This window comes from Eschrichtius robustus, chromosome 1 (assembly GCF_028021215.1).
Source record: "Eschrichtius robustus isolate mEscRob2 chromosome 1, mEscRob2.pri, whole genome shotgun sequence".
Lineage (NCBI taxonomy): Eukaryota > Metazoa > Chordata > Mammalia > Artiodactyla > Eschrichtiidae > Eschrichtius > Eschrichtius robustus.
The window spans coordinates 189,582,936-189,598,690 of NC_090824.1; the positions used below are offsets into that span (position 1 = coordinate 189,582,936).

The 15,755-nt window shown below is 36.4% G+C and overlaps 1 protein-coding gene across 5 annotated transcripts in view; it reads right to left on the reverse strand.

Annotated features, from left to right (window-relative positions):
- ARHGAP21 (Rho GTPase activating protein 21) overlaps positions 1-15,755 on the reverse strand; it is a 129,993-nt gene that overhangs the window by 73,420 nt on the left and 40,818 nt on the right. For all 5 annotated transcript variants that reach the window (XM_068561422.1, XM_068561452.1, XM_068561444.1 and 2 more), the window contains exon 3: positions 1,378-1,557. In XM_068561422.1, the coding sequence (XP_068417523.1) occupies positions 1,378-1,557 (180 nt within the window). The remainder of the gene's footprint in view (positions 1-1,377; positions 1,558-15,755) is intronic.

Sequence of the window (15,755 nt, forward strand, 5' to 3'; positions counted from 1 at the left end):
ATGGGACTCAAACCCAGGCCCTTTTCACTCCAAAGATTGTGTTAGCAGCTACACTGTGCCTCTAAAACTTCTAGAAATATTTTCCGATTATAACAATAATAATAATGCATTTGAAATCCGTGTTTAGTAAAATTATCTTATAAAAACTGTACTATCTATATCATCATGATCCAAAGCTCTTCTTCAAAACAAAACCAAAAGACAAAAAATAAAATTCAGTCTCAATATGTAATTAACGCAAGGGACTCTTAAATTTTCAACTACTCTCATATGTGACCTAATACCTAAGTTACACTATTTAAGACATCTAAAGATAAAGTAGATTCTTAGGGAATCCAGTTCAACTGTTTTATAAATTTCAGGAACACCAAACTGGTCAATTTTAATTCTAAAGATAGCAATTATTCATAATTCTTAAAAACTCTTTAGTACCTTTAAAAGCTTATCTTATAAGACATTTTCCTAGATAGAAATATTTAAGAAAGATATAATAAAAAAAGTGTGACCTCCAGAAGCAATTTGACACTATGTTTTACAAGACAGCCCAAGATTCATAGATATTTAGAATTAGAAAGGACTTTCTAATCTTCTAGTACAATCCCCTCAAATTAGAATGGAAATCTAGAAGCCAAAAGAAGTTAAGTGGCTTGGCCAAAGTCTTCGAAGTCTTCTGAATGTCATTATTTCCATTACACTGTTGAACAATAGTTAAGCATCAGGCATTCACATTGGCCAAGTTCAAATCCTAGGCCCACCACTTACTCATTTTATGACTCAGACCAGTTTCCACATCTGTTATGTGAGGTTAATAATAAACTGATATAATGCTCATAAAGAATACAGAACAAGTACTCAGGATGTCAGCTGCCATTATAATGATTCCATCCGCTGCTTATTAGACCATGTTCCTATACGTTGAAGCATATTAGGTAATGCACTCTAGTGAGAAGCTGTGTTTTTAAATTCTGACTTGCCATCATATTACCTATCTGAAAGTTAAGTATCAGTCTAATTCTAATAACTTTTTATAACTGTCCAAATATTTTAATGAACTATAATATTTCCTCTGCATGCTCTGCCCAGAAAACTCACCACCTTTCTAGATATTAGAAAAACAGCTACATATTAGAAAAAGTAGAGTGAAGTTTAGAATTAGAAGTTCTAGTAAAAAAGATTTGGAGTTCATGATCAGTATGACCTTTCAGAGGAGATTAAAGTGTTTGTTCTAGAAGGTAAAAAATATCTAAAAGATGGAAAAGAATATAATAAAAATGCAAATATAACACAATTCTTTTAAGATAGAAAGAAGGCAGGATGAGAGGAAGACAAGAAGGAGACAGGAATTGCCTTGTGTTCTACTTTAATTACTTCTCTTACCTTATATGAAAATTGAATTGCAGACTCTGGGGGATAAACAATAAAATGCCTTAATGTAAAACCAAAGCCTTGAGATGTTCTTTTCAACATAACTGTTTTGGGACCTGGCCAGGAGAATGTTTCATCTTCGGATGGTGATACAGTTTCACTTTGTTCTTTTCCATCTTTACTTTTTGATACCTAAAATGAAAAGACGTTTAAAAGTTAACTATGTATTTTACGTTTGGTAGTGTATATATGTCCATGCCACTTTCTCACTTTGTCACATCTTACTCTTCCCCCTCCCCATATCCTCAAGTCCATTCTCTAGTAGGTCTGTGTCTTTATTCCCATCTTGCCACTAGGTTCTTCATGACCTTTTTTTTTTTTTCTTTAGATTCCATATATATGTGTTAGCATACTGTATTTGTTTTTCTCTTTCTGACTTAACTTCACTCTGTATGACAGACTCTAACTCCATCCACCTCACTACAAATAACTCAATTTCGTTTCTTTTTATGGCTGAGTAATATTCCATTGTATATATGTGCCACATCTTCTTTATCCATTCATCCGATGATGGACACTTAGGTTGCTTCCACGTCCTGGCTATTGTAAATAGAGCTGCAATGAACATTTTGGTACATGACTCTTTTCGAATTATGGTTTTCTCAGGGTATATGCCCAGTGGTGGGATTGCTGGGTCGTATGGTAGTTCTATGTTTAGTTTTTTAAGGAACCTCCATACTGTTCTCCATAGTGGCTGTATCAATCTACATTCCCACCAACAGATAGCTAGTGGGAAGCAACCGCATAGCACAGGGAGATCAGCTGTGTGCTTTGTGACCACCTAGAGGGGTGGGATAGGGAGGGTGGGAGGGAGGGAGATGCAAGAGGGAAGAGATATGGGAACATATGTATATGTATAACTGATTCACTTTGTTATAAAGCAGAAACTAACACACCATTGTAAAGCAATTATACTCCAATAAAGATGTTAAAAAAAAAAAAGTTAACTATGTAACACAACATATTTCATCATTTGGGGAAAAATTTATGTGTAAAAATATAATACCTGAGTGTAGAAAGGAACTTACTGGAGAAAAAGAACCATATTCTGATGCATGAACTATATGTGGTACAACAACAAATCATGCGGATTATCAAAAACTCAATTTTTTTCCTAGAGAGGGATGCTATGAAAAGTTAATCAGAAGCAAGAAAGAACTCTGGGAAATGAGAAATATAATGGTTAAAATTTTAAATGCAATAGATGGAATGAAAGACAACACAAAGAAAATCTCACAGAGCACTAAGGACTAAGAAACAGAATCTATGAAAGAAGAGACATGAAACTGGTGCGAGTAAGAACACTAAACATGTTATCAGTCCAACGGCAGCAAAGGATATTAGAAAATAAGAGCTAAGGCTTCAGGTTCTGAGCGCAAATTCAGTATCTACATAGAAAATCCTTCCAATATCCTGGCTTTCCAGTTCTCTACTATCTCTCTCCAACTCTTGGCTTTTATCTGCTCATGAGTAAAAACCCTCTGCAATCTCAAATAGAGAGCCCACCCTGCATCCCTCTCACATGCCAACCCTTAGGATTCTTCCATCTGAGGCTGACCCTACCACCTCATCCCCGGCCCTCACTGCCCCATGTCCTCACCTCTCTCTTAAACCAGCTTCAGTTCACTCCTTTGCCTTTCTCTCACTTCCTCAAAGTCACCTGAGAAAACCTCACCCTGGATAAATCAACATGACCTACTCTGGACCTGCACGCACGTGGCCAAACATGGGTGGAGAAAAACAAAAAATTAAGCCGCCTGCTTTCCCTCTAAGTTCATGACCACTAACCTCAAGCGAGCCTTCAGTGTTGTCTATTTCTCTCCAGTCCATTCATCCAAGACGACCATTTCATCCCTTCTCCCCCGCCCTCACTTGGAGCTGATGGCCTTGCTTTTATTACACCGAAAACACACAAGCAGGACAATGAGAGCTTAGTCGCTGGCCCCATCTCCCCACCTACCTGCAACTGTGCCACGTTCCCGTTTCCCTCCTGTGACAATGGCTGCACTGCCCATTGTTCTAAGGCCCCAGCACTTATGTACTAGATCCCATTCTCTCTTCCTAGACAAAGAAATGGTCCCAGCGATTCTCCCCTCGCTCTTTTACATCATGTTCTCTCTTTACGACATCATTCCCATCGGCGTATGTGTACATTTTCTAAGTTCTTTTATCTTAAAACAACAACACAAATCCTCTCTTGACCACAGCCCTCACCAGCTTCCACTTTGTTTATCTGCCTATCTTTACAGGAAAACCTCTTGAAAGTTGTCTATGCTGCTATCTCCAATTATTTTTCTCCCATTTGTCTCTTAAATCCCCTTATATCAGGCTGTTGCCTCCTTAATTCCTGGAAACTGCTCTTGTCAAGGTCCCCAAAGACTTCTACGTCTCTGAATTGAATGATCAATTCTCAGCCCTCGTCTTCTGTGACCTATCAATTGGTGCAGGGGATTACTTCCTGCCTGAAAAATTTCTCCACGTGACTTCCCACACTGAATTTCCTCCTAACTGCCAGGCTTCTTCGCTCAGTCTCCTTCGCTACCTCATCAACTGCTCCACTTCTGAACTTAGGAATACCATGGTCTGAATACTCAGCCCATGGGCCTTTCTACCTCTACTCTGGCTTTCGGTGATTTCCCCAATTTTTATCTCTAGCCCAGACATCTCCCCAATCTAACAGGTATCTCAAACTTAACATGTCTACCTTGCTGCTAAGATTTTGTATGAAATTACAATTCCAAGTTCATCTCAGCAGTTTTGAAATGTCACCTTTATCAAATGACAAATACTTGAATATGCTTGATTCCATTACATTTTTTATGATGTTCCACTAGTGAATCTTATCTATTCTTCCACAATGATCTGCTTAACATGAAGGTATTTAAACTTAAAAAATGCTCCTGGAAGCAATTTTTCAAGAGACTTCTAAATCCTGAACATTTTCATCATTAGTCAATATTTGGGTTGTTACTAGTTAGCTATTTTATCAATTTCATGTTCTTTTCCATTTGGGAAGACACTAGATAGTAACATTTCCCAGCCAAACCTGCAATAGGGGAGGCTGTGAACAAGTGCTATCCAACAGAATGGAAGTATTATAAATATACAAAAATGAACAGTATTTCTACACACTGACAATAGGCACTTGGAAATTGAGACGTTTAAAATATACCATTTAAAATGTGAAAAACTGGGACTTCCCTGGTGGTCCAGTGGTAAAGAATCTGCCTTATAATGCACGGGACACAGGTTCGATCCCTGATCAGGGAACTAAGATCCCACATGCCGCAGGGCAACTAAGCCCGCACGCCACAACTACTGAGCCCACATGCTCTGGACCCCGCGTGCCACAACTAGAGAGAGAAAACCCGGATGCCACAACTAGAGAGAAGCCCAGGCACCGCGACAAAGAGCCCACGTGCCGCAACTAAAGACCCGATGCAGCCAAAAATAAATTAAATAAATAAATAAACTTTAAAATAAATAAATAAATAAATAAAACGTGAAATACTTAGGCATAAATATGACAAAAAATTTGCCAGACCTGTAAATTATAACTCCAAAACACTGCTGAGAGATTTAAAGAAAATCTAAATAAACGGAGAGATACACCATGTTCATGGTTCAGAAGACTCAGTATTGTTACAATATCAACCCTCCCCAAATTGATCTATAGATTCAATGAAATCCCAATCAAAATCCCAGGAGATTTCTGTGTAGAGCTGATAAGCTGTTTCTAAAATTCACTTTGAAATGAAAAGGACCTAAACAACCAAAACAACTTTGAAAAAGCAGAATAAAGTTGGAGGACTTAACAAGACTTCATATAAAGCTTCAGTAATCAAGACTCTGAGCCACTGATGGAGACTCTGTACATTTGAAACTCATTTATCATAAATGCATTTTAGTTTATTCCCCCTTCTAAAACTTGGAGATTTTAAGGGGGAGGGGGAGTTACACCAAACATCAACATGGCGGACTCAAGCTGAGTCTCAAATAACTGCAAAAGCGATCACATAATCAGGTAGAATTTGTAGCATGAAAGTTGTTATTCTAGGCTTAACTATCCAAGTAGTTTAGCTAAGCTTTAGGCAGTGACTGGATCCTCCTTTTGAGATCCAAATGAGAGAATTATTTTATATATGCACGCAAGTTCATTCCCCCCCCCCCCGTGTGTGTGTGTGTGTGTGTGTGTGTGTGTGTGTGTCTTTCTAAGTTTCTCTGCAACCTCGAGGGCGTTTGGTATTGTCGTTATTTTTTCTCTTAGCCACTGTGATAGATGTGTGGTGATATCTTGTTGTGGTAATATTTGCATTTCCCTACTGGCCAATGACGAACATCTTTTCCTGTGCTCAGTTGCCATCTCCTTGTGTAATTTTAAAGCACAAAAGAATCTAAGGTATGAGCAATATAAGTGAACCTTTTCCTGTTACATATGAGGAAACTGAGGCCTGGATTATTGAAGTGATTTGTCTAAGATTACTGTTGGCTAGTATCAGGGCAAGAATTAAAATCATGGTTAAATTAAAATCATGGTTTCCTGAATCTGAGGCTAGAATATTTCCCGTGTCACATTACTTTTCGTCATCTCTTCTACTGTGCAGTCTGCATAGACTTTTCCCTCCAATAGGTCTTTGATCTAATCTATTATTTTTAAATTTTATTTTTCTGCAGGACTCTAATTTTACTTTATAAACACTTTACATGTATTAAATTTATTTCTAATGGATTATTATGACTTGGCCTCACAGCTCCCAAATGTATTCAACTTTTCTTTCCTTTTCCTTTGAACCATATAGATAAGGCTCTTGGATGCCGGTGTCATGCTTCAAGTTTCTGTGTTGAGCCTGTCCTGTCTTGTTCTACTGAGTTCTTTACAAAAATGGAGAAAACGGGATGAAGAGTAAGCAATTTCTTTTTTGCTCCCTGCAAACTAAGATTTTCTGATGCAACAAAGCTTCGTTGTCTCAATTATTTCAGCCTCCCAAGAACATCACATTGAATCCTCTTTAGTCTCCTTACCTTTTCCCTACAGGAAAGAAGGGTTACAATTCTTTCTACATAAAAAGAGAAGATGAAAAGAAATACACATATGTGCCTTTCTCACTCCTTCTCTTCCTTACCCGCAGAGGCTTTTGATCTGTTGAATTTTATAACAAGGGCAAACTGCAGGCACACAGTGAAGGACACAGCAGTCAGATTTCTCCACTTGAGAAGACCCTTAATACGTTATCTCTACACGTGTCTCACCTCCCCACCATGAGCACCAATTCATGTACCAACAGCCTCAGCGTGCAAGAAGCCAAGAAGTGGCTGGAACCAAAGCAGTCACATTCCTGTGCACTAAGAACTGACATTTGATTCCCTGAAAAGACTTCATAACAAGGTCACCTGCTTGAATAATAACTGAAGGTTAAAAGAAACCGAAATAAAGATTAAAAACTAGATATAACAACCAGACAAAGCCAAGAGGACAAAAGTATAGGGGAAAATGCTAAACATATAACAATAAAGGTAATAAAAACCTCACAGAAGGGAATGCACACTGGCACGACAGAACCTTTTGGGATAATGGAAATGTTCTAAAAGTGGATTGTAATGAAAGTTTCACTACTGTATAAATTTACTACAAGCCACTGAAATGTCACTTAACAACAGGTGATTTTTATGGTTTGTAAATTACACTTCAACAAAAATGCTTTAAAAAAAAAAAAGTGGCGTAGGTAAAAAGTACAAAGTCTAAATGTTTGCCAGAGGTGAAAGATGCAGGGCTGTCATGAAAGCAAACACAAGAGAGTTAAGAAACAATCCCTGTATACACAGTAACTATATAACCCCTAAGCTATCTTTTGTAATTATTTGTACTTTAAATAGAATGGGGATGGCTTCCTAGTATATTCCAGGAATCATTCACGATAAAGCATAAGAAAGTATTATGTTCATCCTAAAAGATCCTAACATTGACTCCATCATACTCCTAAGTTTATAAGCCCTACTCCTATGGATTACTTGAAAATGTTTTGCTATTTTTTTAAAAAATCTTACCACTGATAATATTAGTAGTACCAGTTGCTTAAAGTAAGATTTTTCTGCCTTATTTTAGGGCCAGGCTTTCTCGCGGTGATGATTTGAACATGTGAGTCCTTTTCCTTTTTTATAGTTGAATTACTGAACTCTTCTAGTTATGACTGTTGTCTGGGCTTGATGTTTTTTCTTTCATTACATGGGGAGATGGCACACACAGGGGGGAAGGGCATGGACTCTGGAGCCGGAGTCCCTGGGCCTGGGTCCTTGATTTATCACCAGCTGTGTGCCTTGGGCATTTGGACCTCGGTTACTTGTCTTCCATACCAGGGTGGTAATAATAGTGCCTACTTCATAAGCTTCTCATGAAGATTAAATGAGTTAAAGTTTGTAAAGTGTTTAAAACAGTACGTCACACATAGCAAGTACTCTTTTAACTGTTTTTCTAAAACCACAGGGGTCACCAATACATAAAGGCTTATTTCAAAAGTGTATTACACAATAACACTTTTCAGATACTCAGGAGAACAGTGTGTAAAACATAGTTTTGTCTAAAGGGGAAAACAAAATCTTGAATGCCCATAAAACTTCCTAGATTTTTATGTACCACAAGAAGTCGGATGGAGATATGGGTTCACTGTGGTTGAGTGACTTGTCAAAACAGCTAATAAGTGATAGAGCCAACCTACTCTTTCCATTCTATGCCATGAGTGGAGAGGAAATGCCATGTGGTTTACACATTTGGACACTGCCTATCTTTAAGCTTCTGTCTCCACAGTCCTAACGCCACAGAGAGTTAATCTCACAGCAAATTATTCCTCACATACTGACTTTCTGTCATGAGGCATTTCTCTACAAATTTTCAACATGAGGAGACCTTATGTGTTTAATTAAATAGCTTGTTTGTTTAATTCCAATTGAGTTAAAAGAATCTTGAATAAAGCTTCTTTATATGCTACATATACCTGGCAACTCTTGACTTGGAGCTTCTGTTGACGGGGAGTCTCTTTCTTAAAACTTTAAAAAAAAAAATTTTTTTTTTCTCTTTTGCCAATCCAGGTTGATAACAATTGAAACTACTTTGATGTTGAATATCTAGATGTGTCTAGATGTACTTTTCCAAGAATTAATTCTAGCTCTCAGTAGATATTTTAACATTTAAGAGATGAAAGATGATGGCCAAAGAAATTCTAACACTTTCATAACTTGAAGTTAAAAGATCTAGATGACGTTGGTCCAAAATATTTCAATTAATGCTTGGGCTTAATTTTTAAAAATATAACTCTTAATTTTTAAGTTTATTATTTACTTAGACATTCATTTATAATATCTTTCATATAAGTTGATCGGTGATATGGGTCCTTTCTGCTGCTGTTTCTTCTGTAGGTTTCATTTATGGATTGTTTTGAAACAGCTGGTATTTTCCTATGTGATTTCCTTCCCTATTCAGGGTTCTGGTCTTTAATGTAATTTTTATCTAGACAGTACTGTTCTCTCTTCTCTCTCTGATTTACTTTCAGATCCCACCATGTCAAAGACATGAGTTCTTAATTCCACAATTTTAGAACTTCACTCTCATAGAAGATAGCTATTTTAAAATCTGAAATAAATGAAAAAAATTGGAAAGAATGGTGTGAACTTTCTAGAAATGTTTTATAAATAGCTTAGTTTTGACTACTACTATGACTTTGGTAAGTTATCTCTAATTTTCTTCTGACACATTATAATCTGTCAATATTATCAGTCTCACAAAATGGTAAAAATCAGAACGTACTTCTCTTCATAAATTATCCATTCAGACCCATTTTCTGGGCATAGTCTTGCAGTTGTCTTACTAGTAGTGATGATGGGATTAGATTATACTTACTTCTGTCCCTTGGACCTCCTGTGACTAACAATAAATGTCTTCATGATATTAGAGGAAAGTCTGAGCTTGTTTCCTAAAATAGAGAAATCACTTTCAAGATGACACATTAATGAGAATCCTCACTTGTCATTTCTATAACTTTCCATATAATTTGAAAGAATTCATCTTTATTACTGATTCCAGAAGTAAATATGACTGAATCTAACTGGCATATTGTCTGCACTCATTCTTTCATCTTTAATAGCTTCTGACATTACTTCCTAATTCTGTTATCAAAAATATTCACTAAAGTAAGGGAATCTGGGAATGTGATTAGCTGTGTACCAGAAAGCGGAGGAAAAGGGTTGATGAACAGCTAGCTAATCTCTGCTGTGGTTCACTGATGTTCACTGGTGCATAAAATTTCATTGTGAATATACCACATTTTATCTATTACATTATCCTCTAAAAGGAAATAGGGTTTTTCCCAGTTATTTTGCTATTACAAAAAGAAAAAAAAAATGTTGCTAAGAGCATCTCCTGTTTATAAAGACATCCTTCACACCACAGTTTCTTAAGGTATTTACACAGTAGTCACATGGTTTCTTTATGGTATTTACATATGTTTACATAGTATTTAGATGGTTTCTTTAAGGTGTTTACCTGGTACAGGATAGGTGTTTATAGTATAATGACAGATGGTGGCTTAACACAGCTAAGTGTCAAACGTCTAATTCAGAAACCTGACCTGCGCCATCACCACAAGCAGCCACTACACATCATCTATCCCATCGTCCTTGTCCATCAAAAGGGGCACATGGTTAGGAGACCACCCGCCTTCTCACGTGCAGAGACTGCCAGTATCCCACTCTCAAAGTTTCACAGGTACTCCCCTAGTGCTATCCTTGGAGATAACAAAAAAGCATCTTTCATTTTTTTAAAATGGTTTATACATGCAGGGTTGTTTCCTAAAGGAGAGGGAGCCTACATTCTACTTTATGTAGGGGGAATACTTCCACTTCAAAATACATCGCTATACCAAAACCTCTGTAATTATTAACCATAATTAAATATGAGGATAAAAGTTCAGCTAGCATCCAGCGAGCGTCTACTGAGTATGCCCCACGTGTTCCATCAGTATTGCCGTATTGAACTATTGTGACATCTCTGACAGGCATCTATTTACATTTTTTTAAAAAATGAGGCTCAAAAAAGTGAAGTGACTTTCCCATAGTCACAAAACATATAGCTCCAATTCTAGAGCTCTCTTATCGATAAAACAGCTCTTTACCCAAAAATGTACAAGAACTCAGTCTGATTCTTATATATTCCAATGAAATTTTTACTTACTTTTCTGGGACTAAGTTTTTCAGAAAAAGAATGTTTGCTAAGCCTTTTAATACTAATGACTTCTAAACAATATTTTGTTTTTTAAAAAATGTTCGTCAGTCCATTTATTATTAGCAAATAAAACTAAGTATACACGAAACTTACTCAAGTATTTATTTCAATAAAGTACTCTTAACATTATGTGGCAGACTGAACTCCACACAGAAGAATCTGTACAGAAGAATGATCTGCTGTATATCTCAAGCATTTTTTTAAATGAAGTCTTAAATAACTTAAATTTTGCAGAAACAACAATTCCAAACTAAATTCCTATGAAAAAACAAAACTCCCAGAAGTTTATCAGTTTGACTGTTGAACATCTGAGCATATTAGAAATGGGTTTGTAACAAATAATGACTGATATCTGGATGGCCAAAACTATTTAAATCTGCTTTACATAAACTTTTATTTACCTTTTTTCTTTCCTTTTTTTTTTTGTAAAGGAGCATAGAATAGAATGACTAAATGAAATACACATCTAAAATGAAAAAATTTTTTTAAAAATGTAACTTCAGCCATTCAAGTACTTCCCCAACAAACCATGTAGCAGCACTATATTAATGAGTTTTAACATTTCTGCTTAATTGCTTTATTCTTGCCTATATTTTAATAAATATGAAACTTCCTACAGGCAGGAAGAGAGCCAAATAATAAAAGGAAATAAATAAGCTATTAAATATACATTTAAGAGTACAGTGGTGCCAACCACATTCAGCACACACCCGAAACAACAGCTGAGCATTACATCACTATAGATACTTGCAGCCTAACACCATTTATACTAGCACTAGCATCTTGCCCCTACGCTCAAAGCCTAACTAGCTATACTGAGCATTTCTAACCTATTTCTAAGCATGTCCAGTAGAATCAGGGAACACAGTTTTAGTTACTTTCCTCATTCGCTGCTAACGTGCCAGAAAGTATCTGCTAATCACAAAAATGCAGTGATAGAATGACCACGTAGTGCAACAACAACAAAACTTCTAAAAATTTAATACTATACTGATAGAATAGTCTTCTTAAATATAAAGTTCCTAAAATCTCATTCCATGCCAAAGATTTTCAAATTATAAAGGAAAGATACTAAATTTCCAAAATATTTTTCTGCAAAGGATTTCTGAAGAAATTACTTTACTAACCTAAAGTTTAGTTAAGTCTCTCATTAACAAATATTCTCTACTAGCAGAGAAGGACACTGAAGAAAAGGTATTATTCTAAAATCAATCAGGAAAACCCGTGAGAATTCTCATACCCTCTACTGGGAGTACAATCTTTCTGTAAACCCTCTTGGTAACATTTATCAATTTATCAATTTTATACCTTTTAACCTAGTAACTAATGAAATAATAAGAGATATGGTGAAGATTCATTTTACAAAATGTTCATTCCAAGGTATAATAAACTCAACTTGGAAACTATATAAAGTCCAACAAGAGCAACAAAAAGGAAGAGTTAAGTAGATTATGATACAGCTGAAATATGAAAAAATTTTAATGACATGGGGATATGCCCAAAATATAATATTGAGGGAAAAAATAAGATTAAAATGTCATAGTATGACTAAAGTTATTTTAATCACACACACACACACACACACACACACACAGTTTGGAATAAGGGGCCAGGTTTTTTTCCCTAAACAATTCACTGATTTTCTGTAAGAAACAGGCATGGGTGCTAACTTTTCCCATCAGCCTGCAATGCTGTGCAGCCCATCCCTTGCTGACAAGCTGTAATTTGAAAACTTCATCTGTGCTAATAGAATAATCCACTCCTTTCTTGGTACCAAAGTGCCTTATGGCAGAAGTCCCCAACCAGTGCACTGCAATACTCAGAGGCAGCCTCCCAGGCCCTGCATCTCACAGAGCACCTTTAGCGTAGGGCGTACCCTACCATATTACAATTACTTGTTTATACATCTATCTTTTCAATCGTAGGGCAGCTTCCTGGGGAGAGAGGAGAATAATGGCTTATTTCAGTGCCCACCACAAATCCTAGCAGAAAGTAGGACACAAAAAATAAATTAAATTTAAATGAATTAAACGAGTAAAGTTTACATAAAACAAGGATAACAGAAAACAAAACGATGACTTTAAAACTTTGTTGGAGAATTGCTCCTGTTTACCTACTTCCCCATTTTTCTCATTTGAGACAGTAAGTACATACAGGTCTAACAGACATAAACTCAAATACAGATGTCTATTTTTACACATATTTTCTTGTAAAGAGGCTCTATGACCAGATAATAGAGCTGTTTTCAGAAGCTACTTATTTTCTGATATGAATAAAATTTTGTTTACTCTGAATCAGAGAACAGATTGTATTTTTAGGTTAAAAACAATCACCTCCCTATCCTTTGGGCAGACAGGAATCTCCAAATTAAGAGGCAAGCTTAAATTTCAGTTCATCCTAGCTACCAACGAAATAATGCAGTCCCCTCTGAGCAGACGCAGCGATACTGAGCATGTCTAGAGGCTGGAGAAGATATGGGTACAGCAGGTCAGGCCCATATCATGTGGTTTCACTATTCTGTTTGAAGCACTGTAATGACCTAGAGTATCATCTTGCTAAATGTACATACAGATAAGTTTTCTGAATCTATGTTGATTTTAGATTATCAAAGACACTACACTGGCAACCAATGTTAATAGTTGCCTCAATTTCACTAGACTGAACTATGGAAAAATTTCGCACAATTTTATATAGCTAAGATGGAAACGTGCAGATAATGTAATCCAACTTAATCATTCACCATTTTACAGAACACTGAGTCTCCAAGAGGTTAAGTAACTTGCCAAAAGTTACAAATTATTAGTGATCCAAACTATTCATTAGGGTCCAATTGAAGAACAGAGCAGGCAGAGAGTATTACTCCAATGGATCAGGAGCAAATGGGAAAATAATTCATAAAAGATGCTGAAATGGTTTTTTAAATGTGTAAAAAATAGGTCTCCCTATGTCAGCTAGGGCGAAGGCACCCCATACCACATGAATTATTCATTTACCCACAAGCTCTCGATGAATGTAGAGAGCTAGTGAGTAAATGAATCATAGCCTGATATTTCCAGGAGAGCAAGGGCATCCTGGTACATAAGGCCAGCTCTGTCCTACTGGAAACTTGCCCTAGTGAATAGGAAGAAGGTGGGAAGCTAAAAGGGAGTCACATAGACCGTACTTAGAATTACTACATCTCGGAAATAGGATATTCTCCCCCCACCTTTTCCTTACATTTTGCTGAAAGATAGCTTAAAACAGAAATTCAATATACAGAATATCAAATATACAGAGTTGCTCTGTCTGGGGACAGGGGCAGGAGAGTTTGTACAGAAACCTGTTCCATTTTGCTAGTTTCCCGGAAACCCTAACAGTCTGTGAAGGAGTTTAAAAATCAGAGATGTAGTTCAACCAACTTACTTTACAAATACAAAAACGGAGGTCCAGAGAGACTTGCTGATGGTCTCATAGCTAATTAGTGACACAGCTTAGGCTAGAACCTAAGTTTCCAATCTCCTGATCCTGGAACTTTCCCACTATATTACACCACGAACAGATTGTTTCAGCAATTTGAAGATCATAGCTTCTGGGTCATGTACCCTTAGTTTTTTCCTTTATAATTGATATTTATCAGATACATAATATATTTTCATTAAAGACAAATTAGAAAATAAAGCTAAGCAAAAAAAACCAATAATAATTTAACTTACCTACCATTACCCCTCTAAAGAAAAGTGATGCCAATATTTTGGTGTATATATATCTTTTCAGACTTTTTCATATGTGAGTATATACAAATACACACTTTAGAAAAATGCTCTTCTAATCTACTTATTTTTATTTAATACGTTATGAATGTCTTTCCATGTTAATATAACATATATCTACACATTATTTTTAAAGACTGCATGGTATTTCACCATATGAATAAATAAATTTTATTTATTCATTTTTGTCTTTGTCATTTAGGAATGCACACTGTTTATTAAGACTTTTTTATACTACTACTACTACTGTTATTATTGTTATTATTGTTACTACTATTACTACAACTACCCGTAGACCAATCTCCATGAAAAACCATGAATAGGTCATTAGGATAAAGTCCTAAGAATGGAGTTGCTGGATCAAATCATCATGTTCTGTTTCTTTGTCTTATAGTTTTATATACAAAGTGTCAAAGGGCCATCTATAAAATGGGGAACCAAGTCACAAACCTACGGACAGCATAGCAGACTACTTAACTATGGATATGTATTCTAGCCAACACTGGGTAGTTATTTTTTAATCTTTGCCAAGATGAAAATGGTTCTTATTGTTTTATTTTTTTGTTTCTTTCATTAGTAATGAAGCTAAACATCTTTGCATGTACCATCCAATTCTTACAGAGCTATAATATAAATAATATAGAAAAGAATATACAGATATTCAGCTTAGTCTCCAGCTTAAGAATGATAGTCTCCAGCTTAAGAGTGAATTACAAAAGAACGTGTCACTGGAGTTCAGAACACAGTTCTCGTACAAAATGAGGGTTGACAGCAATGCCTTAAAACACAGTAGTAGAAACCAAAGCAAAATCCCTGGGAACTGGAAACGGAGCTTAAAGTACACAGGAACCCAGGGGTGACAACCCAGGGAAGCAGACCCCAGATCTCAGAGAGGAGAGAAGCTCCCCAAGGAAGGAGGGTCAAACCAGCTCATGTTCAGATTATTCTGAGCACTGAGATGCACCTTAACTTCAGGCCACCAGACATCAGAGCAGGTCCAACTTTGAGTTGCCAGGTCCAGCCAAGGCAGATGACATGAAGTGAGCTAACTGCATCCACGGTCCTTGGGGGGAGACTGGGCTTGGAAATGGAGCAACTTGGCTGCCATCCAACTTCTAATGTGGTAATGTACCGCCTGCTTGTGCCCTTTCAGGCGCATCACGGTTTCTAGGTCGAGCTCAATTGTGTCTTCTTTATTTCAAAAACCCTGCTAAGTAAAAATTTCCAAATGCAGGAGGTACCTGTTTCATAATCTGTTCATGAAAAGTCATGATTAAATATAAAGAAGTATCCTGTACACATTTTATAGG